General features: G+C 36.0%; 1 protein-coding gene across 1 annotated transcript; it reads left to right on the top strand.

The window, feature by feature from the left end:
* Positions 1-2,084: 2,084 nt before the first annotated feature.
* LOC308431201 (olfactory receptor 8G18-like) lies at positions 2,085-3,029 on the top strand (the record flags this gene model as incomplete). The annotated part of the gene is made up of 1 exon (XM_080930565.1): positions 2,085-3,029. The coding sequence occupies one exon, from the start codon at positions 2,085-2,087 to the stop codon at positions 3,027-3,029; it is 945 nt and encodes a 314-aa protein (XP_080786691.1).
* Positions 3,030-18,375: the final 15,346 nt, after the last annotated feature.

Genomic DNA, 18,375 nt, shown 5'->3' with positions numbered 1-18,375 from the left:
AGTGAGGATATGGAGAAAGAGGAACACTTAACCATGATTAGTGGGGTTGCAAACTGGTACAACCACTCTGAAAATAATTCATGCAGTTCTTCAGAATATTGGAGATAGCTCTACTTGAAGATGGGGATATACCAATATTGGCCATATGCCTAAAAGACACCCCAGTATACCCCAAGGAAACATGCTCCTTTGTGTTAGTAGCAGCCCTATTTATAATAGCCTTAAACTGTAAACAACCCAGATGTTTCTCAACTAAAGAAGGATGCAGAAAATATTGTTCATTAACATAATGGAATACGTTTCAGCTAATAAAAAGAAGGACATCATGAATATGACAGGAAAATGGATACAACCAGAAGATATCATCCTAAATGAGGTAACTTAGACACAGCAGGGCATACATAGTATATAGTCACTGATAAGTGGATACTAGCCAAAAATACAGAGTACCTAGGACACAACTTAAGACTGTAAGAACTGTAACAAGCAGAAAGGTCCAAGTGAAAATGATGTGATCCCCCATTAGAATGGGGATGGAAACAATCATGGGAGGCTGAAAGAGGGAGGGATCTGTGTGTAAGAATGGAGGGGGATCTGACAAGGGAAACATAATCAGGCCTGGAATTCAGAATAGGAACAAAGCCCAGAAGGCAAAGAGAATCATGGGAGATGAGCAGAATTGGGGTGTGAGAGGCATGGAGACCCTCTAGAATACCAGAGACACAGAAGATGCGTGACTATAAAGACTCATAGAGGTAATCTTAGCCAACATACCCAATACTGGGGAAAGAGAACTCGAAGAGTCCGCCTTGAGAAAATAAACAGGGCCTCAAGCAGAGGTACAGTGCTACTAAACCACAGACAAAAATTCTGACCAAAACCTTTTTCTATTTAAAAAAGCTGCATAGCAAAAATGGAGGAGAGACTGAAGGTAAGGCAGTCTAATGGCTGCCCCAACTTGGGATCAATTTCGGGGTCACCAAGGACAGCTACTATTACTGATATTTTAAGTATTTAAAGACTGCAGCCTGGCTTGTCTGTTCTCTGAGAGGCCCTACCAGCAGCTGACTGAGACAGAAGCAGATGCTTACACCCAAACATTGGAGTGAAGTTAGGGACCCATACGGTTGAATTAACTGAAGCACTGAAAAAAACTGAAGGAGATGAGAGAACCATAGAAATCATTCTCAACTGACCCAGACCCCAGGGAGCTCTGAGAAACTGGGTCACAAACCAGGGACTACCTGAATCCTTTGGTACATGGGACTACCTGAATCCTTTGGTACAAATATAGCAGAGGACTACTGGGTCAGGCCTCAGTGGGAGATAAGTTTCATTCATCAAACCTTTGACCCCAGAGAAGGAGGAGGCATGGTGCAAAAGAAGCACTGTCTCAAAAGAAAGGGGAACAAGGAATGAGATGAGTAACTGTGGGAGTGGGGGTGGGAACTAATATTTGGGCTAACGACTGGAATGAAAACAAATAAAAGCAGCAGCAGCAGCAGCAGCAGCAGCAGCAGCAGCAGCAGCAGCAGCAGCAGCAGCAGTAGTAGTAGTAGTAGTAGTGGTAGTAGTAGAGGATCTCCTCCCTCATATCACCATATGTTCCCGTACTTAAGTCAGATAGCAACATGTGTCCAGTAGTTAATGCAAGCAAAGTCTTCTGCATTTTCTGTAATTTCCAAATTTAGGTATTTAAATACTATATGTATCTCAAGATGTATAAAAAATCGGAATGTCTAAATACAAAAACTCTGGAGATCTGAAGTGACATTTGGGATTACATTTCATTTACAGAAATACTTTTAGTTAAGCTTGCTTCCTTAACAGGCTATTTTCCACATTGATTTCTACTATAAATCTCAATTTAGTGGAATTCCTTAAAACTCACAAAAATTATTAAAACTTGAACTCAACGAGAGTATTTTTTGAAGTGCATTTTAAATCTTAAGTGATTTAAAATAATAATAAAAGTTAAATTTTTTTATTTAAAATGATTTATTCAAGGTAATTACATTGACAGTAAAAATATTCAAAACACTCTCAGTTTAACAGGTTTAAAATGTTACTCTTTCAGGATCAGAATGGAGGACAAGGCAGCAGGAAACCACTGCACAGTGACTGAGTTCTTCTTGGCTGGGCTCTCAGAGAAGCCAGAACTCCAGCTTCCCCTTTTCTTCCTCTTCATAGGAATCTATATGATCACTGTGGCAGGGAACCTGGGCATGATCACACTGATTGGGCTCTGTTCCCACCTGCAAACACCTATGTACTTTTTCCTCAGCAGTCTGTCCTTCATTGACTTATGTCAGTCCACAGTTGTTACCCCTAAAATGCTGGTGAGCTTTCTGACAGAGAAGAACATCATCTCCTACCCTGGATGCTTGACTCAGCTCTATTTCTTCATCATTTTTGGGACTGCAGAGTGCTACACATTAGCTGTAATGGCCTATGACCGCTATGCTGCCATCTGCAAACCATTGCTCTACAATGTAACAATGTCCTATCAGATTTATTCTTCCCTGATTTCAGGGGTGTATATTTTTGCTGTGTTCTGTGCAACAGTTCACACAGGCTTCCTAACTAGGATTCAGTTTTGCAAATTAGATGTGATCAACCACTACTTCTGTGATATTCTTCCCCTCTTGAAGCTTGCATGCTCTAATACCTATATTGATGAAATGTTAATTCTGTCTTTTGGTACACTGAGTATCTGTGTCCCAATGCTGACTGTTATTACCTCCTACATTTTCATCATTGCCAGGATCCTCCACATTCGCTCCACAGAAGGCAGGTCCAAAGCCTTCAGTACGTGCAGCTCCCACATCTCTGCTGTTGCTATCTTCTATGGTTCTGCTGCGTTCATGTACTTACAGCCATCATCAGTGAGTTCAATGGACCAAGGGAAAGTGTCCTCTGTGTTTTATACTACTGTCGTACCCATGCTGAACCCATTGATCTACAGCCTGAGAAATAAGGATGTCACTTTTGGACTGAAGAAAATACTTGGAAGAAGAAAACACATATAAGATGAAATTATGAGAAGGTTATTTGAGCAAAGTTATCAAACATATACTATTTATTTTACCCTGTATGTCATTATTATTACTCATTTGCCAAGACCCTTTGATAATTTTAACCATTACACACCTAATCTTTATATTTTATGCTCCAAATATGTCATTTGTTTCTCAGAATCAACAATTTTTATAAATATTAAAGATTGCATGAATCCTTATACCCATTTTTATTTATTTGTATTAGAAAAACTTTAGTTTAGAAATGATATATGTCTTTTAATAACAATTAAAATAATATATCTCATTAATTTTAATTAATATTTGAGAATTTATGATGTAGGAGTTATAGTTATATCGTTTTACTCACTTATTTCCAGCCACCCCACAAAATCCCCTGCCCTATATCAAATTAGTGGCATTTTTTTTCACGTGATGGGATTGTCCTTTTTTATTGGATATTATGTATTTTTACTACTTTATTTTAAAAAAACAAATAAATGTACGGATTTTAAGCACTTTTGAATAAAAGTATGCAAATACATTTTTTGTCAGTACTTGATGTTTGTAAAGATTTGATAGTATGCTTTAAAATTTTACTAGTTATAATGAGCATAAAGTACCTGTAAAACAAGATGTAACCTGGAAATAGTCAAAGTATTCTTGTTGTGTAAAGATTAAGCATAATGGTTTATCATTTTTTTTTCATGAACTCATATAGTCTGTGAGTTATTTCCGGGGTGTTGAGAGCTTTCTGGGGTTAGTATCCAATTATGAGTGACTGCATATTATGTCTGTTGTTTTGTGTCTGGGTTACCTCACTAAGGATGATATTCTCTAGATGCATTTATTTTCTTAAGAATTTCATAAAGTTATTGTTTCTGATAGCTGAGTAGCACTCCATTGTGTAATTATACCACAATTTTTGAATCTATTCATCTACTGAAGGACATCTGGATTCCTTCCAGATTCTGGCTATTATAAATAGAGCTGCAATGAACATTGTGGTGCATGTGTCTTTGTTGTATGTTGGAGCTTCTCTGGAGTATATGGCCAGAAGTGGAATAACTGGGTTTTCAGGTAGTACTATGTCCAATTTTCTGAGGAATCGCCAGACTGATTTAAAGAGTGGTTGTACCAGTTTACAACCTCGCCAACAGTGGAGAAGTGTTCTTCTTTCTGCACATCCTCACCAGCATCTGCTGTCACCTAAATTTTTGATCTTAGCTATCTGATTGGTGTGAGGTGGAATCTCAGGGTTGTTTTGATTTGAATTTCCTTGATGGCTAATGATGTCACACACTTCCTTAGATGTTTCTCAGCCATTCGATATTCCTCAACTGAGAATTTTTTGTTTAGCTCTGTACCCCATTGTTAATAGGGTTCTTTGATTCTTGGTGTCTAGATTCTTGAGTTCTTTGTATACTTTGAATATTAGGCCTCTATCTGATGTGGGATTGGTAAAGATCTTTTGCCACTCTGTTGGCTACCAATTTGTTTTCTTGGCAGTTTCCTTAGCCTTACAGAAACTTTGCAAACTCATTAAGTCCCATTTTTTGATATTTGACCTTAGAGCATGAACTATTGGTGTTCTGTGCAGGAAATATTCTCCAGTGTCTACGTGTTCTAAGGTTTTCCCTAATTTCCCTTCTAATAATTTCAGCTTACCTGGTTTAATGTGGAGATTTTTGATCCACTTGCACTTGAGCTTTGTACAAGAAGATAAGAAAGAGTGTATTTTCATTCTTCTGCATGCTGAGTTCCAGTTGGACCAACACCATTTGTTGAAGAGGCTGTCCTTTTTCCATTGAATGTTTACAGCTCCTTTGTCAAAAATCAGGTGTCCGTATATGTGAGGGCGTATTTCTGGATCTTCTATTCTATTCAATTGATCCACATGCCTATCTCTGTTCCAGGACCATGCAGTTTTCAGCATAATTGCCTTGTAATTGTGGTTTACCTGGTCCTGCTTTAATTTTTAATATGTGGTATCTTTCTAGGAATTCATTCATTTCCTCTTGATTTTCCAGCTTTGTTGAGTATAGGCTTTTGTAGTAAGAAGTGATGATTTCTTGAATTTTCTCAGTTTCAGTTATTATGTCTCCACTTTCATTTCTGATTTTGTTAATTTGGATACTCTCTTTTTGCCCTCAAGTTAGTCTGGATAAGGGTTTATCAATCTTGTTAATTTTCTCAAAAAAACAGTTCTTGTTTTCGTTGATTCTTTGGTCAATTTCTGCTGTGAGTTTGGTTATTTCTTGCCATCTACATCTTTGGGTGTATCGTCTTCATTTGTTCTAGAGCTTTGAATTTTGCTGTCAAGTTGCTCTTGTATGCTCTCTCCAATTTCTCTTTGGAAGCACTCAGAGCTCTGAGTTTTCCTCTCAGTACTGCTCTCATTGTATCCCATAGGTTTGGATATGTTGTGTTTTCTTTTTGTTAAATTTTAGAGAATCTTTTATTTCTATCTTTATTTCTTCTTTGACTATGCTATAGTTTAATAGAGCATTGTTTAATTTTCATGGGTATATGAGCTTTTTGTTGTTTTTGTTGTTATTAAAAACCAGTCTTAGATCATGGTGATCTAATAGAAAGCATGGGGGTATTTTAATCTTCTTATATTTATTGAGCCTTGTTTTGTGACATATATATGGTCAATTTTGGAGAAGGTCCCATGAGGTGCTGAGAAGAAGGTGTAATCTTTTGTTTTAGGATGATATGTTCTGTAAATATCTATTAATTACAATTGGTTCATAACCTCTGCTTGTTTCACTGTGTCCTTGTTCAGTTTTTGTTTCCATGATCTCTCAATTGATGAGAGTGTGGTGTTCAGGTCTCCCACTATTATTATGTGGGATGCAATGTATTTTTTAAGCTTTAGTAGGGTTTCTTTTATGAATATACATGCTCTTTATTTGGAGCATATATGTTAAGGATTGAGAGTTCCTCCTAACAAATTTTCCCTGTAATGAGCAAAAAGTGTCTTTTCTTATCTGTTCTGATAACTTTTGGTTGAAAATCTACTTTATTCGATATTAGAATGGCCACTCAAGCTTGCTTCCTGGGGCAGTTTGCTTAAAAGGTCTTTTTCTCAATCTTTTACTCTGAGATAGTGTCTGTCTTTGTCTCTGAGATGAGTTTCCTTTATGCAGCAAAAGCTGGATTCTGTTTATGTATCCAGTCTGATAGCCTATATCTTTTTATTGGGCAATTGAGTACATTTATGTTAACAGATATTAAGAAATAGTGGTTGCTGTTTACTGTTATTTTTGCTTTTAGAGGTAGAATTGTGCCTGTGTGTCTTTCTTCCTTTTTTTTTAAGAATTCTGTTTTTAATAATAAACTATTTCAAATGCTCATGCTAATGGGTGATTTATAGGATAATTTTCATACAAAATAATATTAATGATTTCTAGCTATACAAAAAAGACTTATGAATACATATAGGTAGGTATTTGCATATGTACACACACAAACAAACATTTATACAACTATGCCTCAAATACTGACTCAGAAGTGACTATAATACAAAACCATCACTTCTAATGGTTGCTGCATTGTTCTATTCTTTTTTTCTTTGTTTTTGAACAACTTCATTTTTAAAAAAGCAACAATTTTAAGCATTTTTGCATAAAAGTATACAAATACATTTTTTGTCATTGCTTGGCTTTTTTAAAGATTTTAATTAAGTATTTGTGGGTACCTATACATGCACATATGTATATATGTAACAATAGTATAGGAAAAGAGGCTATTAATTTGAGGGGATAGTAGAGAAACTAGGAGGGGCTATAGGGAGGAAAGAAGAATGTGATACAGTTCTATTTTAAATAAAATATATACTTTTTGTTGTTGTTGAACTTCACACAGTCTGTGAGCTGTTTCTGGGTTGATCAGAGCATTCTGGGGTTAGTATCTCATTATCAGTGACTGCACATTATGTCTGTTCTTTTGTGACTGGGATATCACACTCAAGATGATATTCTCTAGATACATCCATTTAATTAAGAATTTAATTAAGTCATTGTTTCTGATAGCTGAGTAGTACTCCATTGTGTAAATGTACCACAAATTTTGTATCCATTCATCTACTAAAGGATATCTGTGTTCTTTCCAGGTTCTGGCTATTATAAATAGAGTTGCAATAAACATTGTGGTTCTTTTTTTTTTTTTAACGACTTTATTTTGCAAAACAAAGATAAATGTAAAGATTTTAAACATTTTTTGCTTAAAATTATACATTTTTGTCAGTACTGTTTTTTCAGACATTAAAATAAATTTTACATAAAACCATGTGAATATGTTTTTTAGTCAGTACTTGATTTTTTTCAAGGGTTTGACAGTATGCATTGAAAACGTACTAGTTGCAATAAGCGTAAAGTACATGCAAAACAAAACGCAACATGGAAATAGTCAAAGTCTTCTTGTTTTGTGAATATATGTATATTTTTTGTTTTCTTTATTTCTTGGACTTCATACAGTCTGTGAGTTGTTTCTGGGGGAGTGCAAGCCTCTGGGGTTAGCATCCCACTATCAGTGACTGCATATTATGTCTGTTCTTTGGTGACTGGGTTATCTCACTCAGGATGATCTTCTCTAGATGCAGCCATTTTCTTAAGAATTTGGTTAAGTCATTGTTTCTGGTGGCTGAGTAGTATTCCATTGTGTATATGTACCAAAATTTTTGTATCCATTCGTCTTCTGAAGGACATCTGGGTTCCTTCCAACATTGTGGTTCTTATATCTTTCTTGTATGTTGGAGCTTCTCTGGGGTAAATGCCCAGAAGTGGAATAACTGGGTCTTCAGGTAGTACTATGTCCATTTTTCTGAGGAACCGCCAGACTGATTTCCAGAGTGGTTGTTTTAGTTTACAACCACACCAGCAGTGGAAAAGTGTTTCTATTTCTCTATATTCTTGCCAGCATCTGTTGTCATCTGAGTTTTGGATCTTGGCCAATCTGACTGGTGTGAGGTGGAATCTCAGGTTGTTTTGATTTGCATTTTCTTCATGGCTAAGGATGTTTAGAACTTCCTTAGATGTTTCTCAGCCATTCCATATTCCTCGATTAAGAACTTTTTGTTTAAGTCTGTACCCAGTTTTTTAATAGAGTTCTTTAATTCTCTGGTGTCTAGCTTTTTGTGTTCTTTGTATACCTTGGATAATAGGCTTCTATCTGATGTGAGGTTGGTAAAGATCATCTTCCACTCTGTTGGCTGCCGTTTTGATTCCTTGACAGTGTCTTTAGCCTTACAGAAACTTTGCAATCTCATCAAGTCCCATTTGTCAAACTTTGACCTTAGAGCTTGAGCCATTGGTGTTCTGTTTATGACATTTTCTCCTGTGCCTATCCTAAGGTTTTCCCTACTTTCTCATCTAATAGTTTCAGTGTACCTGGTTTAATGTGGAGATCTTTGATACACTTACACTTGAACTTTGTACAAGGAGATAAGAAAGGGTATGAAAATCTAATTTATTCGTTATTAGAATGGCCACTCCAGCTTTCTTCTTGGGGCCATTTACTTGGAAGTTTCTTTTTCCAAACCTTTTATTCAGAAAGTGTCTGTCTTTGTCTCTGAGATGAGTTTCCTGTATGCAGTAAAATGCTGGGTTTGTTTCTGTATCCAGTCTGATAGCCTATATCTTTTTATTGGGGAGTTGAGTCCATTTATGTTAATAGATATGAAGGAATAGTGGTTGCTGTTTCCTGCTATTGTTGCTTTGGTAGGTTGAATTGTGCCTCTGTATCTTTCTTCTTTTGGTTTTATTGCTTAGCAGTTTTCTTCTTTTTACTATGAGGTGGTTCCCGCCATTGTATTGGGTTTTTCACCTATAATTTGTTGTAGTGCTGGGTTTGTGGTCATATATTGTGTGAATTTAATTTTGTTTTGGAGTATCTTTTTCTTTCCATCTATGGTAATTGATAGTTTTGATGGGTATAGCAGCTTGGGCTGGCACTTGTGCTCTCTTAGGGTCTGCATGATGTCTGTCCAGGCTCTTCTAGCTTTCATAGTCTCTGTTGAGAAATTGGGTATGATTCTGATTAGTCTGCCTTTATATGTTACCTGACCTTTTTCTTTTACTGCTTTTAGTATTCTCTCTTTGCTTTGGGCACTTGGAGTTTTGACTATTATGTGTCAGGAGGTATTTCTTTTCTGAACCAACCTATTTGGTGTTCTGAAGGCTTCTTTTATGCTCGTGGTCATCTCATTCGTGAGGGTAGGGAAATTTTCTTCTACGATTTTGTTGAAGATATTTACTGTGCCTCTTAGTTGATCAGCTTCTCCCTCTCTATTTCTATTATCCTTAGGTTCGGTCTTCTCATTGTGTCCTGGATTTCTTGGACATTTTGGGTTAGGAGCTTTTTGTTTCTTGCATCTTCTCTGGCTGTCTTTTCTATGTTTTCAATGTTGTCTTCGGCCCCTTAGATTCTCACTTCCATATCTTTTAGTCTGTTGGAAATGCTTGCATCTGTAACTCCTGATTTCTTTTTTAGGATTTCTACCTCTAGAGTTGTCTCTTTTAGTGTTTTCTTTACTGTGTCCATTCCGTGTTAAATTCCTCTTTCCATTCCTTCATCTCTTTGGTTCTGTATCCTTCTAGTTCTTTTATTTCTTTGAGTGTTTTTCTTGATTCTTCTTTAGAGGCTTCTAATTCTTATGCTTTTCCTCTCATTCTTGTTTAAGTATCTCTATCATCATCTTGAGGTAGGATTTCGTTTCTGAATCTTCTTTTTCTGTAGTGTTTGGCATTATGATGTGTGTTGTGATGGGAGAGCTGGCTTCTAGTGTTTCCAAATTGTCTTGGTTTATTTGCTTTCTTCTTTTTTTTAACAACTTTATTTTACAAAACAAAGATAAATGTACAGATTTTAAGAATTTTTTGCATAAAATTATACAATACATGTTTGTCAGTACTTTTTTTCAGATTTTAAAATAATTTTTACATAAAACTGTATGAATATATTTGTTAGTACTTGATTTTTTTAAAGGTTTGATAGTATGCATTGAAAACTTAATAGTTACAATGAGCATAAAGTACATGTAAAGCAAAATGTAACATGGAAATAGTCAAAGTTTTCTTGTATAAAGATTTTTTTGTTTTGTTTTGATTGTTTTCTTTATTTCTTGGACTTCATACAGTCTGTGAGTTGTTTCTAGGGCAGTGCGAGCCTCTGGGGTTAGCATCCCATTATCAGTGACTGCATATTATGTCTGTTCTATTGTGACTGGGTTATCTCACTCAGAATGATATTCTCTAGATGCAGCCATTTTCTTAAGATTTTGGTCAGGTCATTGTTTCTGGTGGCTGAGTAGTATTCCATTGCGTAAATGTACCAAAATTTTTGTATCCATTCATCTTCTGAAGGACATCTGGGTTCCTTCCAGCTTCTGGCTATTATAAATAGAGCTGCTATGAACATTGTGGTGCATATATCTTTGTAGTGTACTAAGGTGTCTCTGGGGTATATGGCCAGAAGTGGAATAGCTGGGTTTTCAGGTAGTATTATGTCCAATTTTCTGAGGTATTGCCAGACTGATTTCCAGAGTGGTTGTATTAGTTTGCAACCCCACCAAAAGTAGAGAAGGGTTCCTTTTTCTCCAACCTCGCAAATATCTGTTGTCATCTGAGTTTTGGATCTTGGACAATCTGACTGGTGTGAGGTGGAATCTCAGGGTTGTTTTGATTTGCATTTCCCTGATGTCTAAGGATGTCGAGCACTTCCTCAGATATTTCTCAGCCATTCGATATTCCTCAACTGAGAACATTTTGTTTAGCTCTGTACCCCATTTTTAATAGGGTTATTTGATTCTCTGGTGTCTAGCTTTTTGAGTTCTTTGTATACCTTAGATATTAGGCCTCTATCTGATGTGGAGTTGGTAAAATCTTTTCCCATTCTTTTGGCTGCCGTTTTATTTTCTTGACAATGTCCTTAGCCTTATAGAAACTTTGCAGTCTTATTAAGTCCCATTTGTTAATCTTTGACCTTAGAGCTTGAGCCATTGGTGTTTTGTTCAGGAAATTTTCTCCTGTGCCTATATGTTCTAAAGTTTTCTAAACTTTCTCATTTAATAGTTTCATTGTATCTGGCTTAATGTGGAGATCTTTGATCCACTTACACTTGAGCTTTGTACAAGGGGATAAGAAAGGGTATATTTTCATTCTTTTGCATGTTGAGTGCCAGTTGGACCAGCACCATTTGTTGAATAGGCTGTCCTTTTTCCATTTAATGCTTACGTCTCCTTTGTCAAAAATCAGGTGACCATATATGTGAGGGCTCATTTCTGGATCTTCTATTCTATTCCATTGATCCACATGCCTATTTCTGTACCGGTACCATGCAGTTTTCAGCACAATTGCCTTGTAATATAGCTTGAGGTCAGGGATAGTGATTCCCACAGATTTTTTTTTGTTGTTGTTGAGGATGGATTTAGCTATTCTAGGTCTTTTGTTGTTCCATATGAAATTCCACATTGATCTTTCCAATTCCATGAAGAACTGTGTTGGAATTTTGATGGGGATTGTGTTGAATCTGTAGATTGCTTTTGGTAGGATGGCCATTTTTAAAATGTTGATCTTTCCAATCCATGAGCATGGGAGATCTTTCCATTTTCTGAGATCCTCAATTTCCTTCTTTAGAGGTTTGAAATTGACTCTAACTAAGCCTGTATTCACTTTCTTCTTGCCATCTTGTTGTCAGTGATTGATTCTCACCTTTCCTTTGTACCTCGCCTGTGTCCTTTGATCTCTGCTCTTCCTGGTGGTGAATGGTCCAAGTGCCTGTTTTGTACCCTAAAAGCCGCCGGCTGGGAACAGAGGGACCAATGCTGCTCATTCCTGGGGCCCTGGATCAAGCTGGGCGTGTGCACACTTTCAGAATGCTCTGCGGAGATCTCTGCCCTCTGGCTAGTCGGAATCTGTTCTCACAGGTTCTTGCCAGTCCTGTCAGTCTGGGTGTTGGCTCTTCCTGGTGGCAGATGTTCCCAGTGCTAGATACAACTATTAATTGTTTTACACCATTGGCACCTTGGACTGTACCATTCCATGTTATAAACGCTAGTCTCTGAGGAGTATTTTTTCCAGGTCAAATCCATCCAGGTTCTGTGGTAGAATCTTGTTATTTCTTCAGCAATAAAAACTTAATTTTAGTTTTTCAGAAGCAAAAAAAGGCAATAGCAATAAGGCATTATGTTTTCAGAGTGGTGTGTATGTGCGTTCATTTGTGCGTGTATTTATATAAACAGAATTATATAATTTCTGATGGCATTTTCAAATATCATTAATGGCATTTATCCTTCTGCCTTCTTCTCTACTGCTCTTTTTACATTGATTTCACACTTTGTTCCCAATCATAGTACCCAACATAGTTTTATTTCATATTTTATTACACATTTACCTGTTATCTCCTCTCTATAGCAAACACTCTACAGCATCATAATTATGGGTAGTAGCAGAAAATATTTTTAATGGAAATTTTAGTATTTTAAAATATGGATGAAAAGTATTTGAAAAAAGAGAAATCTGAGAAATCCCATATTCAATGATTATGATAACAAACAGAAGATATTATGAAAATGTTAATATAATTATCAGATTGATTATGAAGTAGTGTGATGTGATAATAAAAAATTCTTACTGATTCCAAAGAAAGAACTGCATTAGAAAGGAAAAAACAAAATCATGTACAGTAGTTATTAAACACTATTATAAAAGAAAATAGTTTATCAAAAGTATGAATGATTTCATATAAGAATCAGATTTTGCTCTAGGGTCTGTTACTTATCTAAAGAGAGGCTCTTGATTTCGTTTGGTACCCTGTATGGGTTTCATCTTTGCGGTGGGTCTTAAGTCCATAAGTAAATTGTTAATTGTCCAGACATTTTAAAGGCTTTATTTCATGAGTGGGCATATCAGTCTATTATAATTGTTATTGTATCTTCAGTATTCACAATTAGATATGGTCCCTCTCTTTGATTCATAGAGTTTCTCACCTCACAAATCTTTGGTACATTCTGGATGGTCCTCCCAACCTCTTATCTCCGGAGGTTGCCAATTTTTATTATTATAAAATGCATTTTTTTACTTTGATATGACTCAAAGCAGAAAAAAATGGCTGTATTGGTATCTTAAATGGCATGATTTATATGTGAAATCTACTAGCTGGATTATGACAAACCTATTTATATGTCTGGAAGGTGTTTTGATGTGTTTTTGTTTTGTTTTGTTTTTATCATATTTAATTAAAACATTACTATGATGAGTTCATTTTTTTTACTTGAAAGACGGACTATATAAAAATTGTTTGTACATTATTAGGTTGTTTATTATTAGGTAGAAAAACAGAATTCATTGTTGGAACAGATTAGCTAATATATGCTTGTGTTGATGCACTTACATAAGACAAAGCAGGCTTAAATCTGTACAGCAACAAATAAAATTATTTCAAAGCTCAGAAATGATGTGACTGAAGTTTAGAAAATTAAAGCAAGAAAATGATAACCACATTTTCTGCAGGAATTATTGTTCTTAACACAAATGCTATTAGTACAGCATATAAAAAGTGATTATTCATATGGAATATCTAAACAATTTAATCAATAATATAAACAAATGAAATACATGCATGCAATGCTACAAAAATAGTGAATATTTTAAGCCAGAATAATCTCAAACCTGGTTTGATAATAATACAGAGCTTAAGAAGAAGGAAGACCAAAGTGTAAATGCTTCAATCCTACGTAGAACCAAGAACAAGATAATCAAAGTAGGTAGAGGATGAGAGGGACCTGAAGGAAAAAAGGAGAGGACGTGCAAAAGGGCGAAAAGACTAGTTATTTTAAGGGTCAGAAGTATATAGGGTCAGGAAATTGAATAGAAATATGAAGATGTAGGGGGAAACTAGGGGAAACCACTAGAAAGTCCAAGACTCCAGGGAAGCACAACGTTCCCAAGACTCAATAGGCAATACTTTTGCCAAAATATCTAACAAGGAGGAGATATAATCTGTAGTGTCCATCTCCAATTGATAGGCATGACCACCAATTGAAGCCTAGTGCCATCCACACATCTCAAAACATTTTAACCTAACAATGTTCCTGTTCAATGGAAAGAAGGGGACAAAAATGGAACAAAGAATAAAGGAAATCCATCCAGAGACTGCCGCCCCACATAGGGACCTATCCCATCTGGAGATACCAAATGCCTACACTCTTGCTGATACCAAGAAGTACTTTCTGACAGTAGTCTCATATGGCTGTTACCTGATAGCTACTACTAGTACCTGGCCAATATAGATGTAGATACTCACAGCCAACCATTGAACTGAGCGAGGACACCATAATGGAAAAACTAGGAGAAGGATGGAAGAAGCTGAAGGGGATTGCGATCAGATATAAAGAACAATATCAACAAACGGGACTGTGGGTTGATAGTAAGGTAATAGATGATTCGACAGTGAAAGGTAAGCAGTGTAAAAGGTGGGAAGAGAGGAAAGGAGGCGGTAGGCAGAAGTTGACAGAGGACTAGATGGAGGTAGATATGTGTTCCTCTCAGCACATCTCTAGCTTGATAGGTTGTCACGATTACCTCTAAGGGATTCTATGGGCCTAATTTGGCTCATGTAGATGATCAGTTTATATCTTTGTCCATTGGTTGTAAACTTTTGGTGTAAAGGGTCTGTAGATTGAGAATTTAACATATTAAGCTATTTGATAAGTTAATCATTGTGGAGTCATGTTTTTACTGGGCCCATGGAATGAGATATGTGAGTACCAGGATTGGGAACTAACCACTTAGAAGATTGCACTGCAGCTCCAAACTAGAGCAGCTACTGGAATGACTCTAGCAGCTTTTGGCCCAGTTCCTGGTATATCACCTGGGACCTGGTGTTCCTCCTGCAGAGTGAGACCATTGTGGGCCAGCAACTATAGACACATTTAAATATTTAACACAACACTGGACCATTCAGATATTCTGTGGTCTAAACCACCAACTAAAGAGTATCCATCTGGATCCATGACTCCAGATAACTGTGTCGCAGAAGGTGGCCTTAACTGGCATCAGTGGGAAGGAAGGACCTTGGTCTTATGGAGACGATTCATCAGCATAGGGTGATTCTGTAGCAGTGAGGTGGGTGTAGGGGAATGCATAAAGAGTACAATCATAGAGAGGGAGTGAGAGATAGGATCAGGGTGTATGGAGGAGTACCGGAAAAAGTATATAATTTGAAATGTAAAGAAATATAATAGGTAATTGAAAAAAGAAAAATGGTTGAAAATAAAAGGAATGGGTTCTTGGTCTAACAAAAGTATTTTGTATAGATTTTATTTTATTAAAAACAAATGTTTTAATACTCCCATGATGCTCATGACATCATTTTCCATTCTGTGATTCAAGTACAGGGTGGCTTCAGCAACAAGGTCATATGATTGAGCTTTAGAATGTAGCCAATAGGATAATGGAATCTAAATTACCTACATGTAAACAAAAGGGGAACTCATCCACTAAAGATGGTGGATGAATACAGGTAACAATGTCTTCCATACTAAAAGATACACATATATATTCACAGTGAGTGTGATAATATATGTCATTCCTTATGAGCAAACTCCAGACTGAAAAACTATTTATATGGCTATTCCAATAATTCCATGCTTTTGAAATATAAAATACTCCCTGCATGACATTTTTTTCTAAATAGTAATTTTATTCCTAATCTATACAAAAAGTACAACTAAATATTTGGGCTGTTCCTTGACAAAGCTTTAGAAATGAATAAAGCAGACAAAACATACTTACACAATTCCTATTCAGGCAAATGTATCCATTAATAGTGGATAAAATTGAAAAACATATAATTCCATTATACAGAAGATGTGTGTTCACATTTTTAATATGCTGTCCAACTATTTTTTTTTTAATTGGAGTGTTCAGTGTCACTTTTTTTAAACGACTTTATTTTGCAAAACAAAGATAAATGTAAAGATTTTAAACATTTTTTGCTTAAAATTATACATTTTTGTCAGTACTGTTTTTTCAGACATTAAAATAAATTTTACATAAAACCATGTGAATATGTTTTTTAGTCAGTACTTGATTTTTTTCAAGGGCTTGACAGTATGCATTGAAAAAGTACTAGTTGCAATAAGTGTAAAGCACATGCAAAACAAAACACAACATGGAAATAGTCAAAGTCTTCTTGTTTTGTGAATATATGTATATTTTTTGTTTTCTTTATTTCTTGGACTTCATACAGTCTGTGAGTTGTTTCTGGGGGAGTGCAAGCCTCTGGGGTTAGCATCCCACTATCAGTGACTGCATATTATGTCTGTTCTTTTGTGACTGGGTTATCTCACTCAGGATGATCTTCTCTAGATGCAGCCATTTTCTTAAGAATTTGGTTAAGTCATTGTTTCTGGTGGCTGAGTAGTATTCCATTGTATATATGTACCACAATTTTTGTATCCATTCGTCTTCTGAAGGACATCTGGGTTCCTTCCAGCTTCTGGCTATTATAAATAGAGCTGCTATGAACATTGTGGTGCATATATCTTTGTTGTGTATTAAAGTGTCTCTGGGGTATATGCCCAGAAGTGGAATAGCTGGGTCTTCAGGTAGTACTATATCCAATTTTCTGAGGTATCGCCAGACAGATTTCCAGAGTGGTTGTATTAGCTTGCAACCCCACCAACAGTGGAGAAGTGTTCCTATTTCTCCGCAGCCTCGCCAGCATCTGCTGTCATCTGAGTTTTGGATCTTGGCCAATCTGACTGGTGTGAGGTGGAATATTAGGGTTGTTTTGATTTGCATTTCCCTGATGGCTAAGGATGTCGAGCACTTCCTCAGATGTTTTTCGGCCATTCGGTGTTCCTCAACTGAAAATGATTTGTTTAGCTCTATACCCCATTTTTTAATAGGGTTATTTGATTCTCTGGTGTCTAGCTTTTTGAGTTCCTTGCTGTCCAACTATTTTTATGAAGGTTCAAAATTTTCCATTTTATTCCACTAACATGTACTGCATGATATCATTTTGATTTTATTGATGTATAGTCTTAATGAACATATATGTTGACATACATAATAAGATATACATTAATATAATAATACTTTAATATATTAATCACATACTGACTTTTTATCTCATGTTACAATGTTTAATTTTTAGTTAACACATTTATTTTACTTTTAAACATTGTTTTCTTTATGACATCATCTATACTAATATTGTGTGTATATTGTATAAGCCTCTTTGATGACGTAGATTGTCATTGTTGGTTTGTCACCATATATTTATCCCTTTAAACTTAACAATACTTTTTAGCCTTCCAATTTCCATCTGTGCCCTGGAGTTATCCCTGTGGCACAGCTCTCTGAACAGAAATCCTGCTGGAGCTAGCTGGTCTCCCAAGAGTGTTGTAACTCCTAAGTCCACAGGAGATGTGAACATTTTTGCTACAGTAACTGGACAAAGCAGGACCTTCCAGAAGACCACCAGGATCAGGATCCATGAAACAACTGGGGACAGGATCCTTCCATTCTCTCTTTGTGCCCTGGAATTAACCCTGTGGCACAGTGCTCTGGACTAAAATCCTACCTGGAGAGAATTAATCTCCCAGGAGTGTTGACACATCAAAGATCACAGGTTCACAGGCTTATGTGATGGACAGGCTCCAGTCAGAAACACCAAGACCAACCATAGATAACCAGATAGTGAGAAGCAAGTTCATGAACATAAGCAACAGAGACCAAAGCTACTTCGCTTCATCAGAACCCAGTTTTCCCTCTACAGTAATTTCTACACAACATAAAATGCTAGAAAAGTAAGATTAGGATTTAAAATCACATTTCATAATGATCTTAGAGGAATTTAAGTAGGACATAAATAACTCCCTTTAAGAAATACAGGAGAATACAGGTAAACAGTTAGAAGCCATTGAAGAGGAAACACAACAATCTCTTAAAGAATTACAGGAAAACACTACCAAATAGGTTAAGGAATTGAAGAAAACCATTCAGGATCTAAAAATTGAAATAGAAACAATAAAGATATCACAAAGAAAGACAACCCTGAATACAAACAAACAAGCTAGGGAAGAGATCAAGAGTCATAAATGTAAGCATCATCAACAGGATACAAGAGATAAAAGAGAGAATCTCAGATGCAGAAGATACCATAAAAAACCTTGACATAATAGTGAAAGATAATTAATATAAAATGCAAAAATCTTCTAACCCAAAATTTTCAAGAATCTGGGACACTATTAGAAGATGAATCCTAATAATAGGTATCGAGTGAGCCAAGATTTTCAACTTTTTTCCCATTCTTTATTAAATATGATTTTTAAGTTACATTCAAATGT

The sequence above is a fragment of the Micromys minutus genome (assembly GCF_963924665.1).
Source record: "Micromys minutus genome assembly, chromosome: 16".
In the NCBI taxonomy this organism is placed as follows: domain Eukaryota; kingdom Metazoa; phylum Chordata; class Mammalia; order Rodentia; family Muridae; genus Micromys; species Micromys minutus.
This window is presented reverse-complemented; position numbering and strand designations above follow the sequence as displayed.